The sequence below is a fragment of the Myxocyprinus asiaticus genome, chromosome 16 (assembly GCF_019703515.2).
Source record: "Myxocyprinus asiaticus isolate MX2 ecotype Aquarium Trade chromosome 16, UBuf_Myxa_2, whole genome shotgun sequence".
NCBI classification, from domain to species: domain Eukaryota; kingdom Metazoa; phylum Chordata; class Actinopteri; order Cypriniformes; family Catostomidae; genus Myxocyprinus; species Myxocyprinus asiaticus.
In genome coordinates this window covers 9,834,933-9,848,362 of record NC_059359.1, presented here as the reverse complement: position 1 = coordinate 9,848,362, position 13,430 = coordinate 9,834,933, and the positions used below count along the sequence as shown (strand labels likewise).

At 39.2% G+C, this 13,430-nt stretch overlaps 1 protein-coding gene across 3 annotated transcripts in view; it reads right to left on the bottom strand.

The window, feature by feature from the left end:
* LOC127454190 (dual specificity tyrosine-phosphorylation-regulated kinase 1B-like) overlaps window positions 1–13,430 on the bottom strand; it is a 70,410-nt gene that overhangs the window by 12,263 nt on the left and 44,717 nt on the right. For all 3 annotated transcript variants that reach the window (XM_051721220.1, XM_051721218.1, XM_051721219.1), the window contains exon 2: window positions 105–250. In XM_051721220.1, coding sequence (XP_051577180.1) covers window positions 105–167 — 63 coding nt within the window. In that variant the 5' untranslated portion in view covers window positions 168–250. The remainder of the gene's footprint in view (window positions 1–104; window positions 251–13,430) is intronic.

The following is a 13,430-nucleotide window of genomic DNA, read 5'->3' as shown; positions in this document are numbered from 1 at the left end:
CATTTTTGGTGTTACTCAGAAGTGTCCAAATAATTTTGGAGGCCGGCGCATGTACAAATGTTTATATGATATTATTTATTTGAAGGGGAGCATGATTCTGGTACCTGCTGCTGGTCAGCCATGGAGTGGATGTTACTGAAGGAGGGGTGGCTGTGCTGGCTCGACATGGTTGGCTCAGCGGGGGAGAAGCCCAAGGCGGCAGGCTGGCAGAGGGTAGAGGAAGGGGGCTTGCATCCTGAGCTGCTTCCACCTTCATATAGGAAAAAATAAAATAAAATAAAAAATAAGAGAGAGGTTTCAGAAGACCTATTCCTAAGGTGCATCACACACACCAAGAAAATACTGACATGGGTGTGGGGAGAAACGCTGCACTGCAGGGGTAGTAGAAATATTGACACACTCACACACCATAATAGAAGACAAAACTAAAGGTATTTTTGCAGCCTCTTGTGAAGAACTCTTGAAGTCTTCTACAATCGCATGGAATATCAGTACTTTGAATGAGCGGCTATCTTCTCAAGATGCTCCAGTTTCATTTTGGCTTTGGAAATTTCAGCACAGTTTTTAAGGTCAGCATGACAACACCAGATGAGTTTGTGTGTAAGAGTAGGAGGGTGCAATACTACGCTATACACCTTCAAAGCCCAGAGAAAAGTTTCTAAATCAGAATAATTGAGCTCTGAGTTTCTGAGCTGCATGTATTTTCCAAAGAGCTATAGACTGATATTAAGTAAACACCAGAAAATCAGTGTACAGTAGGTTAACGCAAACCTAGTGGAATAAAGTAAAACAGCTGTATGACATTGCAAACCAAAATCTCAGAGGCTGATGGGAGTAAAAAGGAAACAGAGCTATCCATGGTCCTGTGCTGCCACTCATTGGCCAAGACTATGCTGCATGTTTTGCCACTGAATACAGGGTGTACGTTTCACTAGTGCTGACCTCATATACCTCACGTGGTGCCCAAATTACAGGTAAACATAAATGACATCAGGAAGCTATTGGTATAGAGACAAAACACAGCTAACAAGCCAACAACCAAGAAATCTCCAGTCACTCTGCATGGAGAGCATCAAACAAATAGATTTTTACATTTTTTACAAGAAAACGTGACTTGAAAATGCCCTGCCACAATGCTAGGGTGGATGCTAAGGCGTTCTGAATATATGTTGCTATGCAGTTATTAGGGTGTTCTGGGTGGTTGCTAGGTGCTTGCTAGGGTATTCTAATTAAGCTTAATGGCCCAAATCAAAAGAACCCACCCCCAAGTCTCTACGATATCCATGGCTTGAATCCCAACTGCAATGTTTTGCTTGTTTTATCGAATGCCACAGGGCTGGTAAAATATCAACTTTCCAATTAATCATTATTTTCATTCGAATGGTCCCAATTTCAATTCTTAAAATCCCAAGGTCAATCTTTTACTTCTACTTTAAAGTGTACTACAGTTTTGGTTGTGTTGGTTATTATATCTGTTTAATATATTGCAAATAAAACTGCATAGTCTGGGCCCTGTTGATCATTTTTTTAAATAATATTTTTGTAATGTCTGCTGAGACATTAGCTGAGAATTATTTATTTTTTTTGTATGTTAAGTAAAATGGACATTTAAACTGAAATGTCCCTAAATGAACCAGAATCGAAATTGAATCAAGAGCTTGTGAATCTGAATCGAATCGAGAAATCTATATTGATATCCAGCCCTACTACGCCTGGTGAGAATTACAAGTGTGACAGCTTGGAAAAGTAATTGCACACCTCCACTCAACAAGAAGCACGATTTTAGAAATCACTTATGAGCATAGCACAAATGGCATGAGACAAGTTATGCAAATAAGTTTGATCATTAGGGTTAGAGGTCTGTTCAAATCCCTAACCCCAAGTATGAGCTAAGAAAGCATGAATTGCTTGCTTAAATCGAGAACCGTTTTTTGTTCGGAACTGGTTCTATTCTTTAAAAAAAAATATAGGAATCGTTTGATCCACGTGACTTTCGGTTCCGGTAACCGTTCCCCTACATGCAATTTCCCACCAACGCGGATAGAACACTGCACTAAATTACTCTGACAGTGCTTCCAGCAGCACATTTCGGCAGTAGCGCTGCCAGTTTATTTTGATTCCCGAACGAATGACTTTTATGAGCCGGCTCTTTTGAATCTACAGCGCGAAGCATACGGTGCTTCTGGTATAGTCTGGCAAAATCATATTCAGTATAGTCCGATTCCCCAAAGAATGATTTTATTGAGCCGGTTCTTTTGAATCTACAGCACGAAACATACAGCGCTTCCGGTATAGTCCAGTAAAGTCTTACACTTACACAGATGCGCAAGTTATGGATGTCGAACTTGAAATGAAGTAAGAACTGCTGAAGTTTCACAAGCCTGAAGTACAACATTAGACTACATAACATCGTCTAAACTGTCTCTGGAAGTGTTAAAAAAAAGTCTGATAACAAACCTTTTGCAAAAATTGATTACATTTTTTGATTGAAAAAAAATTAGAATTTCTGATTTGTTATATCTGCTCTGTAGAAATCTGAAATGACCTCGTAATTTTGCAACAGACTGCAGAAGGCAGTAAGTTCAATAAGAATTGTTTTTCTCACTTAATAATGGGAATATCAGTAATATCATCTGGAACCCTTAAGGAATCGGAATCGTTAAGAGAAATCGGAATTGGAACCGGAATAGTTAAATTTCTTATGATTCCCATCCCTTAACTGCACAGATAAATATTAGATCTTTCAGAATGTAGGCCAGTGAAGTCATAGAGCCAGTTATGTATACAAAAGACCAAGGGACTTACAGGGCACTAAACTACAGGCTTATAAAGAATTAATGCTGTCCCAAATTTGATGGACTGAAATGTTAACTACAGGATGCAATTTGTTTTTCTCCCCACAATAATCCAATAGAACGTTGAACATTCATAATGTAAAAAGGAAGTATCAGACATTTCGGGAATGGGCGAGAATGTGCCGAGAGTACAGTAATTAAGTCAGATTGCTGAGTGCGGAAGCAAGGATGTGAAAGTCGGACAGGGGGATATGAATGGATGAGATATTCCATGGCGAATGCTTTTATTGCTGCTATCAGGGGCTGACAGGTGAGGAGTAATGGGGGTGAAATTTATCAATGACACATTACAACCTGAAATAGCTTGGCGATCAATGGCCGTAGCTTAAACAAAGTGCAAAACGACACATCTGACCACCATCAATTCCAGAGAGTGACGGCAAGCATTGCTGTTACATGCCCATAGGAGGAGTCCCAGCACCAATTCACTGCCTGGATAGAGCAATACATATGTGACTCATCTCTAACTGGCTTCTTTCTGCTCAGATCCTGTTGCAGGTAATGACAATGCACAATTAATGCCTACATGCTTCATTGCAAGACCTACTAAACAGCTACTAGTTAATAACATCAGAAAAATAAAAATAAAATTGCACCTATTTGTACACTTACAACAGTAACAGTAACAGGCAACACAAATCCTCTTTTATAATGCCCTGAATTAACATGATTTTATTTATTAGCTTTTTTCTTATGCTCTTATTTTTAGAGAGACATGATGACTGTTAAAGTGATGACTGCTGAGCACCAGAAATAAATGTCACACTGTGCCTTTAAATGCTGAACCGAACACAGTGAGAACTTCCTGAGTGTGACACCCCCCTTCCTCCACACTGATTGGTAGAGGCCCCCTCCTTCTCTCCCTCCTGATTGGCTGCTGGTATCCAAGGGCTGGGCGGCGAGGTCTCTATAAATAAACCTTGTAGCTTGTGCTGTATCAGCAACCCTTCCCACAATGCCGCTCTTGCCCTCCCTTTCCCTGCCTGTTACCTCTCTCTTTTTTTCACCCCTCTCTCAATCTAAACTGATCTGGCCATAAAACTCAAATAAATGTTGTTTCCAACACGAAAGAATATTAATAAAATAAAACAGCTGAGGGCACGCGCTTGTCCATAGACACACAGGTGCCTGGGTAGAATTTATTGTAACAAACACAAGTGTCAGATCGCGGTTGTTAAATATATCAGGTGGTGGATGAAGTAATCATCCGCTGCAATTAACCATGCACAGACTCACCTCACTCTACATCCCCACAGCTGACCAAACACAGCTGCCAGCTGCCAATCAGGGTGTCACCATGGCAACAGACCAGTCTACTCCCTGTTTCTATGGCACAGGAAGAGGATGGTTGTGTGTGCATGCGAACAGCTGAAGTACCCCCTCCCTATCGCTCCCACCCTCACCCTTCCCATGTCCGTATTGACCCCCTATCTTATTCCCTGTTAGGGTAATGGGAACGCTGGTACTACTGAGCCAAAGTTGGATACACCATGATAGGCATGTGAGGAAAGAAGGGCAGGACAGTGGAACCACAGTTTGATCAATTCTGTCTGATTCAGAGAGCACTTTGCTATATATGTATATATATATATATATATATATACATATACATATACATACACACATATATTTTCCCTTACATACAACAAATGTCAATCTCTTTTAAAGGAATAGTTCACCCAAAAAATAAAATTCTGTTATCATTTATTCACCAAAATGTTGTTCTAAAACAATGTTAGGCAGAATGTTTGCCTCAGTCACCATTCACTTTCATTGTTTTTTTTTCTCTACACAATTAAAGTGAATGGTGACAAAGGCTGTCAGTCCCTAACATTCTACCTAACATCTCTTTTTCTGTTCCATGGAGGAAAGAAAATCATGGGGAAGAACATAAGGGTGAGTAAATGATGACAGATTTGTCATTTTTAGGTGAACTATCCCACATTTCAAATGCTTACACCATAAAAAGGTGATTCAATGGGCTCTGTCAACTTGCATCAAATGCGAGTTAGTCTGTGTGCAAGCAATTAAAGGTTATTGTATGAAAAAGAACTAAAACATGACCTTAGTGTCAAGCAACAAGTTTGTGCCATTGTAGTGTTGAACAGTGGTGGACCATGTGTAGAACGGAGGCTGTTTATGAAAAAGGAACATTGTGGACATAGTACATAGGGGTGAATAAGTCAAGGGTGTGTGTCACTTTATGTCCACTGTCTAATGTGCGTATGTGCCCGTAGATGGCAGGTCACATGGATGTCATGCACAACTTCAGGCTTTCCGGCTGTAGCTTCGGGAGCTTTGAAGGACAAGCGTAGCTAAAAACAAGCCTACACTATTCAACAAAGGTTGGCCTGTAAGTATGGGTGGCCGTTTGTGTATTTAGCAGGTATGGGTTATTAGGAGTGCAGGAAAAGACGGCACAGATCATATCTCCTGCTTAATTCTCATAGAACTTGCAAGAACTAGATGAAGAGAGATAACAATGTTACTGATTGTGCCGTGCTGGAAGACTTAAGATCATGTTAACCTGATTAGAGAAATAACAGGGACACTTCTCAGAGAGCCACAGCTCCCAGTATGCACTGGGAAGGAGTTTTGGATCCCAGACAAATGTGCCATAAACTTTGAAGTATGTTTAGGTATCTTTCAAACATAGCTCTTACTTCTGAGCACTTCATATAATTGGACAAAATGGAAGTTTTAGGAGTAAGGACATCCTTATAATGTCATCTCTTTCAGTTGTCAGCTTTCCATAAGTTCCTTTAACCCACTTTTGCATTGACCACCAAACTAGTCCGTATAATGGGTGGTTTGCAGTGGGTTGGGTCAGCGGGTAAAGGCTAGGACATACAGTACTTCAAAGTATACTCTTAACTGCGCACCATACAGTCACGTTCGACGGGTGCGTACGCGTGTCTAGAAAAACTAAGGCTAGAGTGTACTTCGGTTTTCAGAGCCCTGTGCACTACGACTGCTTTGTGATACTCAATTTTCAGTCAACAGCAGGTGTATGTGCCAACAACGTGTAAAGACATAGTGCATATGGCGGCAATTTCGTCATTACACGTGGGCTGTCAGCATGCAGGCTGGTTTTTCTAGACACGCGGCCAGTACATGCATACTGTGCTGATTATTAAATTAGCATTATACGCACTGTGCGCAAAACGTACCAGCAAGCAGAAAACGGAAGTATACTTTGGCCTTTATACTTGTGTTATACCGGCTTAAATTTTCGTTAACGATTTTAGATTAAGGACTGATTGAACTGAGGATTTGTGCTGCCACCTCCCATCCCAGAATCCTCCACTGTCCATTACCTTAAATAAACCTTCACCTGATTGCCATTTGTGATTCTTTGAACACCCCAATTTGCATGAGGAATCTGTCCTCAACAGGGCTGCTGAAAAACGTTCAACCTTTCCATTATGTTCAATACCCCTAACCGTGTTATGCGATACCCCCATCCAACCTTTCCTGGCAGCCAAACCCCAAACACTCCCACAGCGAAATTTAAACAGTCAGACCCCCATAGCTGAATAAGACTCCAAACTATTAATAAAAAGCCATCTGGGTCAACGCCTCAAACAGTGACACTGGTAAATTGAGAGCTCACACAAGGCATTAAAAATAAAATAAATCCCCCACCTCAAAATACATCATTAGCTATGGATATATGACGACCATCCACAGCAACAAGCAAAACTAAAACAAGCACAGTGCTGTCTTTATGTTAAATATCCAAGTAACTAACCAATGCTTAAAACCAGTGGTCGACTGATATGCATTTTTCAATTGCCAATGTCTAGAGAACAGAGTGGCTGATGGCCAATAACTGCATAATACAATTTAATGACAGCAAATGAGATGTACACAAAATTGAAACACTTCATTGTACACAATATTTACTCAATACTCACTAAAGATTTTTGTAAACAGAAATTATTTTTATCCGTGGACAAGGCTCTCATTTGAATTTTGGAATGGACACAAGGAACATTTAAGTCTAGGGTATACTTTGTTTTTCTGCATTCCGTTCCCTCTCACACATGGTCGAGCGCACATCCTTTTTAAAGTATACTCTTTTGACCGCAAGCCCATACAGATGCGTTCGGTGCATGCGCACTACGGCTGCTTTTGGAAACTTTTTAGTACAGTCAATGCCAGGCTGATGCACAAAGATGTGGACAGTGTCTTTGTATCTAGAAAAACTAGGCTTCATGAGGATAGGCCGTGCATTCTGTGTTGATGCCGAAATTTGTGTGTCACGTGCACTGAAAACTGAAGTTTGGCCTTTAATCAGCCAAGTGGACACAGTTATCGGCCGACAACCTCTAAAATTTGCCAAAAATCATCCAATTAATCGGCCTGGCCGTTTTATTGGACAATCACTATTTGAAACTGCTTAGAAAAAAAGTTTCCATTTCTACTGCCACACCTTTGTTCTGCATTAAAAAACAAAAGTTTTTGCATGGCATTACAATCACCAAACCAGGTTTTATGTCTGTGGCGAGCAGGGCGGGGCCGAGCAGCATCTAGACAGAGCGAGGCCTGGAAGATAAGTAGTGAATGAGGTCCACCTGTGTGCCACACCAGTCTCGCGTTCCAGTGAGGGACAGCGGGAGTGTTTAGGGAGAGGAGACAGCGGCAGACGAGAGAGAGAGATGGACGAAGCTGACTGTGTAGTGTTGGGCTGAAAAGCCAACAGAGTTTATGTGTAGTGAAGCTGAAAAGCATAACAGTGAGAAGCAGTGTGTTATTGCGTGCGACTGAAAAGTGCAACAAATGTCTATGTGTTTTGTCAAGCTGGCCACAGCTTCCTCCTTTCTGCGAACTGTTACAATGTCCACACGTCGTAAATGGATGCATGCCGACTGCTGTCATGCACAATTGTGAAGTCTCCACCCCTCTTTATCCTTGAGTTTTAAACACGAGCCGCGGGATCCTAAGGAGCTTACGTGCTGATCTCTCAGTGAGACTGCACCTTCACAGCTCAAGGCGACTGCGAGCTCACGTTAACATCAGACTGGCTAATCTAAAATGACCAGCACTAATCAAGCACCCCTTGAGTAAAGAGCCACTTGCTCCTGTAGAGGTGGATGTTGACACAGAATCAGGAGCAGGCCTATTCACAATGTTTACTTTCTTTCTTGGAAAGCAAGGATGATGCAAGAGAAAGAGAGAAATGAACATCTGAACAAAAGTGTGAGTGAGAATCGGATACTGGGAATGGGACACAGAATATTAGAAAATGAGCAGGGGAAAGTTGCTTGGGTTAGTTTACCTAAAAATATAAATTCTGTCATCACTGAGTGCGTTTACATGCACTTTGAAAGTTAGACTTTAGTCAGACTAAAGCAAAAATGTGTTTTTTTGTTGTTTTTTTTTTAAATGTCATGCAAGCACTTGAGTCCGACTGAAATTGTACCAGTCTGGTTAATGTGAAATTGAACTAACATACATAGATAATGCGATTGTAGCTTGGCTTCGCCCAGCATGTATACACGTTAATCGGACCACAATCGGCCTCGGCGTAATGTGCATGCTCCGTAAAACAGGTGCCACGCGACGTGCATTTAGCCCGTAAGTTGAATGCAACACAATACACACACATTGTATTCCATCAATACATGTCTTGAAATTGCATATATTATACTGAATATAGACTTGCTACGATATCATGATTTTCACACCAGTGCGGTGTTCACATTCAAACCCACTAACACCGGTATTACAGCTGGTTGGACACTAAGTGGTACTATGGGGTAATTTTCATTAAGCAATAGCCTACACAACAATGCAAGACAGCTTGATTTCAAACTTTGAACTTTATTTTTTATTTATTTTAACTAAAAATACAAATGAAACTGAAAAAAATTAAGTGCAATTAAAATGTGTGTTATTCAACTTTTTGAAAGATGGCTTTTCAACAGTTGTGAAGTGCAACATCTCTTTGGCAACTAACCTACTTCATCCGCGCATTCTCTGCATCATAGGCATCGGGTATTTCATTGTCTGGGCAAATACTTAACTTATTGTGGGTTGTTGCAGGTTTAATGTTGGTGTTTTATTACCTTTCATCCCAGGACCCAGTTTAGCTGCTTCGGAAGGGTAATGACTTTGAATGTGTGTGAATACATTTGTTTTGTTCCCTCCTAGGGCTGGACGATATGCAAGAAATATGTTCACGATATTTTTATAAAAAAATATATATATATACCACAATATCCAATTACATCGTCAACCCCCCAGCTGAGGGAAGGGTGAATATTCTTGCTTTAGTGATTTTGCATCAAAAATAAAATTAATTTAATTAAAAAAACAAAAAACTTAAACCAAATTCAAATTGTACTTCAAATGAAATGAAAAAGCAATTAAAATGATGAAGTGGTAAAAAAAAAAATATAACCACCTTTCCATTTACCGTCACGCAAGTATCCGTCAATGACAACAGGCGGAAAATTACTAATACAAATTAAGATCTAAAAACAATTATAAATGTAAACATAATAATTATAATGATAATAATAAATCACTGAAATATAAATAATGGTTCGAGGTGAATGTGTTTTTGTATTATTTCATGATTTAATCACAGATGTATAGGCTATATATAAAAGTTACCCTGCAGAGTTGCACTCACAACAAACTGCTCTGTGGAAATAAAGTGAACTGAACTCAGAGCACCTCTTGAGCTGAGATGGTCTGAGGCCAATTGCAGCATTCTCATAGATGATACTATTTTTTGCAAAAATGCCTTTACATGCATGTGTTCCACGAGACTGCATGCATCCGAACAAACAGCATGTCAGACATGCGCATTTTTAGCATTTCTGTCATCTGTTCTTAAAAATATAATAAAATGCGTTTCTTCAAATATGTGTCTAAAAGCATTTCTTGTGTCATTCCGAATCTGAGACATCTTACAGTTACCCACCATGAACATTATATTCGCTACCTGCAATTAAACATCTTCTGTCAGTGCGTGTACTTTACTGCCTATATAATTTGATACGTTAGTGAAGAACATCTGGCTTTCAATGCATTATTTAGGTTAATTTATCATGGGTCGCACACACTTCATTAGGCAACTATTCTTTATTTAAGGCTATTCTATTCATTAGGCTATTGCATTGATATTGGATGTTCCATTCATAATGCTTCCCCCTTTTACCTGGTATAAAATTTCACACCAGTGTTGTCCCTTTTACAGAGTAAAACCAGTAACATCGTACACTGTGGCAACCCTAACTGAATATCTTGTATATTTTTGTTACATGTTTATTGTTTACATGCTTAATTTGTGCTATATACAATTATTTACACTCACATGTCAAACATGTGCTAAATCAGTACAGTCTCTTTAAGACTACAGGCATCAGCCAGTGAACGCAATGTCAGGGGATGCAATTCTTTAGTGCATACGTGTTTTGTGTGATTAGAATTAAATGTTTCTTTTTTCGTTTTTAATCATCAACTGACTGTAAGGAACAGAGAGTTTATTAAAAGAGACATTATTCAATGACAACTGGATGGCGTAGATCTCGTCTTTGGACACCAAAACAGAACAAGTCAAAATAAACTTTTACTCAACATGCAGTAAAAGGATCTCGCTGCTGAACTACTTCACCATTAGACTAGTCAAACACTGGTGAGTTAAAAACAAAAAGTTAACCAGTCAGTGGCCATCACATAATTTTTACTAACAAAGCACGAAATTGTCGCATATGCAAGTTATTACTCACTTTGTAAAGGGTTGCCACATAGAGTACAAGATCGATCTTGGGATTTAACGATCGATATCGAGCTCGTTCAAACGAAAATCGCAATGCTTCAGAAAATCAATATTCTTACCCAGACCTATTCACACTTGTGACACACTGATTTGGCTTTAATTATTAATCTTCTGCCTGTAATCTGCCCATTGACTAATCCTATTATCTGTCTCCCATAGTAACACCCATCTTTGCAGTAGTATCAAATTACTTTCTTTAAAAACAAGTATAAAAACCTTTTTTGATGATCTTACTTGACTATTTTCAAAAATTCCATCATAAAATACAATAAAAGAGGGTAACAAATGAATACTATGGCCAAGGTAAGCATGCTAGCAATAGTGCCATGAATGCAGAATGTAAACATTACAAATTACACATCTACTGCATATATCTTTCTTTCAATTATCTTTGAGTGGTTATAACATCTTATTTTACTTCTCATGTGGATTCCATTAATAAAATAAGGCAGAAAGCATGTTATTGATAGAATATGCACCCTGAAGCAAATGACAGGTCCAGTAACAGATGCAGAGCTGTTCAAGTATACAGACAACAAACCTATAAAAATACCAGCGATCGCTAGGAAAATATAGAGAAATCATATGTTTTCTAATTTGTCTATTTATTCACGACATCTCTCCTCAGTCTAAACCTTTTTATTACACTTTACACAAAGTTTATAAGGATAATACCCTTATAAATTGAAGGTGCCAAGTGAAGCAAAGCATAGCTCGTATAGCTCAACAATCCAGGAGCAAAATGCGTTGTCTTCTGCCTTCTGACATCACCAAAAGCACAATGGATAACGTACATCTGATCTGCACCAAAATCAATTCGTAAAGAATGTAAGAAATGCACATGTGCCTGTTACGTTCATCTCGCTGTTGAGAAGTTAGTTAGCTGACTACTTCGACGTGCTAATATGATGCAAAGGTCAACTGGAAACTGTCTACGTCCTTTCTTCAGCTACTATATTATGCATGGTGTCATGTACACTTGGACAGAGAGATTAAGACTGTAGCTCGACGACTCAAAAACCTGCTGTAGCTCGATAATAACAGCCCATGTAAACACACTTATTTACTGACCCTTATGTTGACTTCCTTTTCACCATAGAACACAAATGGACAGCCTCAGTCACCATTCACTTTCATAGTACAGAAAAAGATGCAATGAATGTAAATGGTTACGGAGACTAACATACTACCAGCCTAACAACTTATTTTATTTTCCATGGAACAAAAAAAGTCATAGGGGTTTGGAACAATCATAAAGGTGGGTAAATTATGACAGAATTTTCATTTTTGGGTGAACTATTCCTTTAACCTGGTTTCTGTGATGGGCTGGCAGTCAACGGGGGTGAGCTGGATGTTGGGTGGATGTGGTCTTGCAGGTACACTGCATGTGGTGAACAATAACATGTTTTTGTTCTGATTCAGGCCCATCACTAATCCAGCAGGAGGCAGAGATTCCGAGTGCCAATGAGCATGAAGGGCATTTGTCACTTTTTCCCCTAAATATGTGAAACAACATATTTTATCAGTGTGAAAAGATGACAATTTTAAGCAGACATTTTTCCAAAATGGTCTCATCTTGCTTCCCAACACAGTTCTTTATAAATAAGGCCATATATAAGTTTAATTAGGCTAAAATGATTCAATGAATCAGACCATTGAATAAAAACAATTTCATAATGATGCCACAATGTACTTTGTTATGAGAGTCTACTAAGTTTGTGGTGCAATCCATATTAATAGACTAAAGACTCAGACATTTAAGCACTTTAAAGCGTTAGTTCACCAAAAATTTAAATTCTCTCATCATTTACTCACCCTCATGCCATCCCTGATGTGTATGACTTTCTTTCTTCTGTTCAACACCAAATGAAGATTTAGAAGAATATCTCAGTTCTGTAGGTCCATACAATACAAGTGAATGGTAACCAGAACTCCAAAATCAAAGTCAGCATAAAAGACTCCAGTGGTTTAAACAATGTCTTCTGAAGCATTCCAGTTGGTTTTGGGTGAGAGCAGACCAAAATATAACTTATTTTTCATTGTACATCTTGACAGCAGTCTCCTCAGTGATCATGATTTCAAGCTTGATTACACTTCCTATTGCACCATCTAGCGCTCTGCGCACGTGTCAAGCACTAGCAAGTGTAAATCGAGCTTAAAATCATGATTGTGCCTAGAGACTGCAATGACCAGATGTAAAATGAAAGTGGTTATGTTTTGGTCTGTTCTCCCCCAAAACCAACTGGATCACTTCAGAAGACCAATGGAGTAAACCAATGGAGTATTATGGATTACTTTTATGCTGACTTTATCTCCTTTTTGGAGCTTTTGGTGTTCTGGTGACCATTCACTTGCATTGTATGGACCTACAGAACTGAGATATTCTTCTAAAAATCTTTGTGTTCAGCAGAAGAAAGTAAGTCATAGGGTGCGTCTCAATCAGCTCCCTAGTTCAGTAGTCAGGGCACTGATCAGGGAGTCAGACATTTTTAGGGCTGTCTCAATCCCAAAATCATTCCAGTGCACTGAAACGTTTGCTCCCTAAAAAAAATCCCACAATGCACTGTAAAAACCAGGGAGCATCCTTGCTCACTATGTTCCCTTACCGGAAACGTCGTCATGTCTTCTGTAGTCTCTCTTATCGTAAGATGACGAGCACAAGTGTAAAACTAGAGAGTCAAAGCCTTATTTTCTCTTTAAAAGAGATGTTGTTTGTAATGTCTTTCATTCATAATTACCACGAAAAAGAAACAATCTTTTAAATATGAGTTGTTAAAAGGTTT